Genomic DNA, 5,161 nt, shown 5'->3' on the forward strand with positions numbered 1-5,161 from the left:
TTCGGTATACTTAGACCATATTGTATTTCAGCATATGGAATGAAGCGTCGTCTTAGTACTTAATCTTTGGTGTCCACTATACAGATAAGGAGTTCTTCATTCTTCAATTCTTCACTCAAAAATTATTTCGATCAAAAATAGCTCAACTTCAATAATTTGGCCCAGATCAGGTATGTAGTTCCTTAATTGCGAAATACATTGTGTATTCTTTACGTATTTGGTGTCAAGTCTACATGGTAGGCTAGTGTTCAACTTTATATATAATTAAAGGGCCCTTCATATTTGGGGTTTAATTTCCTCGCCTTATTGAATATGATAACTCTTTTCATTCGTGAGACTTTCACGTAAGCTTCTTCACTAACTTCAAATTCTATTGGTCTTCTTTTTAAGTCAGCCCGGTTTTTCGTCGATTATGGGCTGCCTTGAGTCTCTCTTTGATGATGGCTACCTAGTACACGGTTGTTTGGACAAGTTCAAGTCCTATGATAGTTTTTTCAACGATCTTATCTCAGTGCAAGGATGATCTACATTTTCGTCGATATAGAGTTTCTATGGAGTCATTCCAATGCTCATGTGATAATTATTTTTTTAAGTGAACTCGATCAGAGAAAGATTTTCACTCCAATTTCTTCTGAATAGTGTTCATCTTCTAACTCATCCCTTAGCTGAATTGTGAGTTATTTAGTACATGGTATAATGATCTTCTTTGAGCTAAAGTTTCAAGTTTACGAGCTAAAAGTTTGCATCCACGGGTTGCTACACCTCGGTCCTTGTGGGTTTGAAATGCCAGAATTAAATTTTGAATATATAGTGGGTCAAATCCAAAATAGACAATAAGTAAGTGGATTAAAAAAATTTATTTTTTCTTTTTATTATACTTTCTATTAGACAAATCATTTACGCCATTGGATTGAAGTTGTGTCACGAATTTATTTAAGAGTCATGTTAGATGTACATTTACATTAACACACATGATGATATTTTTTCATCATTTGGAAAACTTTTATACGGGTAGTGAGTGAATTCACTGAATTGGGAACATTACCCCCGAAGAAATTTAATTTTGTAGGCCTTAAAATGAGTATATTATTCACAAAACCAAGAAAGAACAAAGCCAGTAAATTCCAAAGCCAGATGCCATAAATTCACTAAAGAAGTAGAATCCGAGTACTATTATTATTTATTTATTTATTAAATTGTGAAATAGGCCAGCAAGACGAGAGAATGTCTAACTACGACACGACTTAAATTAATTAATTGCATATTACTATGATTGGTAGCCATTGCTAATCATAGGAATTTCTTCTCTAAAATAACATCTTCCCTTTTGCAAATCTTTTTGTCTTTCTTGTATTTGGAATCTTTGAATAATTTGCTCCATTAGAAGGGTTTTCTTGAACCTCTTTACAATCTCATTATAAATGTTAATTCGTATTAGCTTCAAAAAAAATTTTTAATTTGTTTTTGAAAATTGAGTAGGTCTCTTGTGAGACAGTCTCACGAATCTTTACCTGTGACACGGGTCAAACCTACCGATATTCACAATAAAAAATAATATTTTTGGCATAAAAAGTAATAATTTTTCATGGATGACCCAAATAAGAGATCTGTCTCACAAAATACGACCCGTGATAACGTCTCACACAAATTTTTGCCTTGAAAATTTTAACGCAAGTCAAGCTTTAACATCTTTGATTCAAGCTAATTGAATTGATTAAGAATATGGACTTTAATAAACTCGGCTTCGAGCTCAAAAAGAAGCAATTTTTCGAACTCAACCAGTTAATTAATTCATTTGAACTTGAGTTTGACCTCGAATATGATTACTATGTCTATGTGGCTTGATTTCATTTGTTTGCCAAAAAAAAAAATCATTCTTTCACAGTCATCGACTCTAACATAAATTTTAGAATTAAGTGTGTGTCGATTTACTAAAAAATATAATTGGTGATTACAACTTAAATCTTTAAAATTATACAACAACCAAAGCGCAACAATTTAATCGCTCCACCATTGGAGACAATTATAACTCTCAATTCAGATTTTTAAAACCTATATGAAACTTATGGGCTGACTTCATCATATTTGTATCCCAACTATTACCATAAAAATTCCTGTTTTTCCCACCAAATTAATATCTGTCTTTCATGCCCACAACTGTTGTCATGCTCATTATCTATGTAGCACGGATACCTAAAATTTTTTTTTTTTTGAAGTATCGGATACGGATATGAATACGACACGCGGATACGCGTGTCGGATACCTCAAAATCCGTTTCGTTGACTTTGTTTAGGTTTGACTAGCCGAATACGTTTTGGACACGACGAGGATACACCATGGATACGGCGTGGATACGTTTGGGCAAAATTGCAAATATTTAAAAGTTTTAGGGGTTAATTAAAAAAAATTAACATTTCTAAGGACTAAAAAGAAAATAATTTAAAATAAATTGGGCTGGACTTTTAAATCGCTAAATACATTTGTCCGTCTCTTTCATTCTATTTCTGCTCAAGCGGCTCTCAATTCAATCATGTCGTCCTTCTTCTCTCTTTCTGCCGCTTTGTCTCTTGATGAACCTGAATTAGAGTCAGTAAACCGATATGGATGTTTGATTTCTTTTTACTTGCTTAAGATGGATTCTGCGTTTAATTTTTTATATTTAAGATATTATGATTAATAAAATATTACATCTATCTCTATAATTTTTAATTTTCAATACTATATTTATATAAATATAAATATATATAATATTTATATATATTTTAATGATTGTCGTATCCTAGCCGTATCGTGTCTTATATTTTCAAAATTTGATGTATCGTCGTATCCATATCGTATTCGATACCATACTCGTACACTTATCCATGCAACATAGCTCATTGTACTATTTTCTTAAAACCCTTTTGACAATAGATTTTCAAGTCATTTTTTTTAATTCTTCTTCGCATTTATATTTTATAAAAATAAAATCCCATTTCATGATATAAAATTAATTATAATCTTTTTGACAATGACTCTCTTTTTAAACCTTCTTCCTATTGCAATCTCATTTTCAGAAGTAAGCCTTCTCTCTCTATCGCATTTCTCTATCTTTTTCCTCGGAATTTTGGCAATTTTTGGTGTGCGCTTTCTTGTACCAGTTATATACATGGGCAGGAATTCTTGTTATTACAAGCAGAAGCTAAGAAAAGGGCTATGGTCACCAGAGGAAGATGAAAAACTTGTAAAACACATAACCAAACATGGCCACGGCTGCTGGAGCTCAGTTCCAAAACTAGCAGGTGAATTAAATTAAAATCTCGAATTTTTCTTGGTCTTTTCATTAAAATGTTAAGAACGAGGCTGTTTTTTTTTTTTTTTTTTGGTTAATTTTCTTGGTCTTTTCATTCATTTTCTGTGGCGAATCTTGAAGGGCTTCAAAGGTGTGGGAAGAGTTGCAGATTAAGGTGGATTAATTATTTAAGGCCAGATTTGAAAAGAGGGACGTTTTCATTTGAAGAAGAGAATTTGATCATTGAACTGCATTCAGTTCTTGGGAACAGGTGCATTGATTTATATCAAATAAATATTTATATAATAAACTGATACTATATAATATTTTTACTGACATTTGTACATATTTACTATGTTACATTAGATGGTCCCAAATTGCTGTGCAGTTGCCTGGAAGAACAGATAATGAAATCAAGAACCTGTGGAATTCATCCATCAAGAAAAAACTAAGGCAAAAGGGCATTGATCCCAATACACATAAGCCTCTCGCGGAAGTCGAGGATCAAGAAAAGGCATCACCAACCGGCAAAAACAATGAGAGAACGTCGGAAGGATCGAGTGAAGTTAGTTTTTTCAACTCCGAAAAATCGAAAAATAAAGCTTCCGCGGCAGAGAAACCGACACAAGAATTCTTTCTCAACAGGTTTGTTTCCAGCCACGAAAGTAGCCCTGTGAGGCCATCTGATCTGTCTGGATTCCTCTCCTTTAATCAGCAAATCAATCACGGGTCAAGAATCGGGCTCTCGACGAATCCCAACACAAATCTTTTCTCTAATTTAAGCAACAAATCTCCAGAAATTATTCCCGATCAATTCAACTCTAACATATCTACCGTTCCACCACCTCTTTTAAGCACAATTCTCTCCACCCCAACCCGAACAAAACCGTACCCGAATTTCGGCCCCGAAAATCCCATTACCCCATCATATGACAGTGTAAAGTTTCAGAATTTCAGCAGCACAAAGTCCTCTGATCTCCAAACAGACTTCAGCTGCTTGGAAAATAATCCCTTTTCTTGGGGACTTGCAGATTGTGCAAAATCAGAGAAAGAAGACGAAATCCCGGAAGATATCAAGTGGGCAGAGTATCTGCAAACTCCATATTTATTAGGAAACAACTTACTCCATAATCAAACAGTTCAAGATTTAAACATGGAATCGAAATCACAAGAACTTTTTGCAACACACGGTTCCTACAACAATGGAAATTGGCATTCAAACCAGCAAATACAGCAGCCATTATTACAAGGTTCACATTTATATAGAAACCAGTTCCAGAGACTTCCTGCCACCTTTGGATTTTCTTGAAGCATTCCCAATTCTCCAAAATCTGCCAATTTCAAATAGGTACTGTGTGATACAGTGTTTTATTTATTTATTTCTACTTAATCTGTAAATATGGGTTGGATTATAAACAGAATCTCGCAGCTTCATCGAACCCACATTTTTCCAATTAAAATTTCATAATTTGTTTTCATCTTGTTAAGAATTTCCAGTCTTGTTTCATTGTCATTACCTTCAGTTTCCATTATTAGTTTCTATGAAGTCGACAGGAATTACCATTTTTTTTCTTTCTTTTTTCCATGCCAAACGTAAAATTTAAAAAATGTCCTTCACCTCATGAATAGCATTCTGTCGGTGGTTACTGCGCATCTGACGCAAATATCTAAATGTTTAAAATGATATTTTAATTTTAAGATTCAATAATAATAAATAAACATGATCTCACGAATCTTTTTATGTGAGACGGATCAACTCTACATATATTCACAATAAAAAGTAATAATCTTAACATAAAAAGTAGTATTTTTTCATGGATGACCCAAATAAGAGATCCGTCTCACCGTGAGACCGTCTCACACAAGTTTTTGTCATATTAAATTTATCT

At 33.4% G+C, this 5,161-nt stretch overlaps 1 protein-coding gene across 1 annotated transcript; it reads left to right on the plus strand.

Annotated features, from left to right (window-relative positions):
- The first annotated feature begins 3,025 nt into the window (after positions 1-3,025).
- Positions 3,026-4,713, plus strand: LOC140969372 (transcription factor MYB61-like). Its single transcript, XM_073430693.1, has 3 exons — positions 3,026-3,282; positions 3,414-3,543; positions 3,639-4,713. The coding sequence occupies exons 1-3, from the start codon at positions 3,150-3,152 to the stop codon at positions 4,579-4,581; spliced, it is 1,206 nt and encodes a 401-aa protein (XP_073286794.1). The 5' UTR covers positions 3,026-3,149; the 3' UTR covers positions 4,582-4,713.
- The last annotated feature ends 448 nt before the right edge of the window (positions 4,714-5,161 follow it).

This window comes from Primulina huaijiensis, unplaced genomic scaffold (genome assembly GCF_012295235.1).
Source record: "Primulina huaijiensis isolate GDHJ02 unplaced genomic scaffold, ASM1229523v2 scaffold41145, whole genome shotgun sequence".
Taxonomy (NCBI): Eukaryota; Viridiplantae; Streptophyta; class Magnoliopsida; order Lamiales; family Gesneriaceae; genus Primulina; species Primulina huaijiensis.

Bases quoted from the DNA above. Each gene is read 5' to 3' on its own strand.
- LOC140969372 (XM_073430693.1), top strand. From the start codon at position 3,150: ATGGGCAGGAATTCTTGTTATTACAAGCAGAAGCTAAGAAAAGGGCTA. The intron at 3,283-3,413 runs GTGAATTAAATT...CGAATCTTGAAG, and splicing joins CTCAGTTCCAAAACTAGCAG to GGCTTCAAAGGTGTGGGAAG. The intron at 3,544-3,638 runs GTGCATTGATTT...ATGTTACATTAG, and splicing joins CATTCAGTTCTTGGGAACAG to ATGGTCCCAAATTGCTGTGC.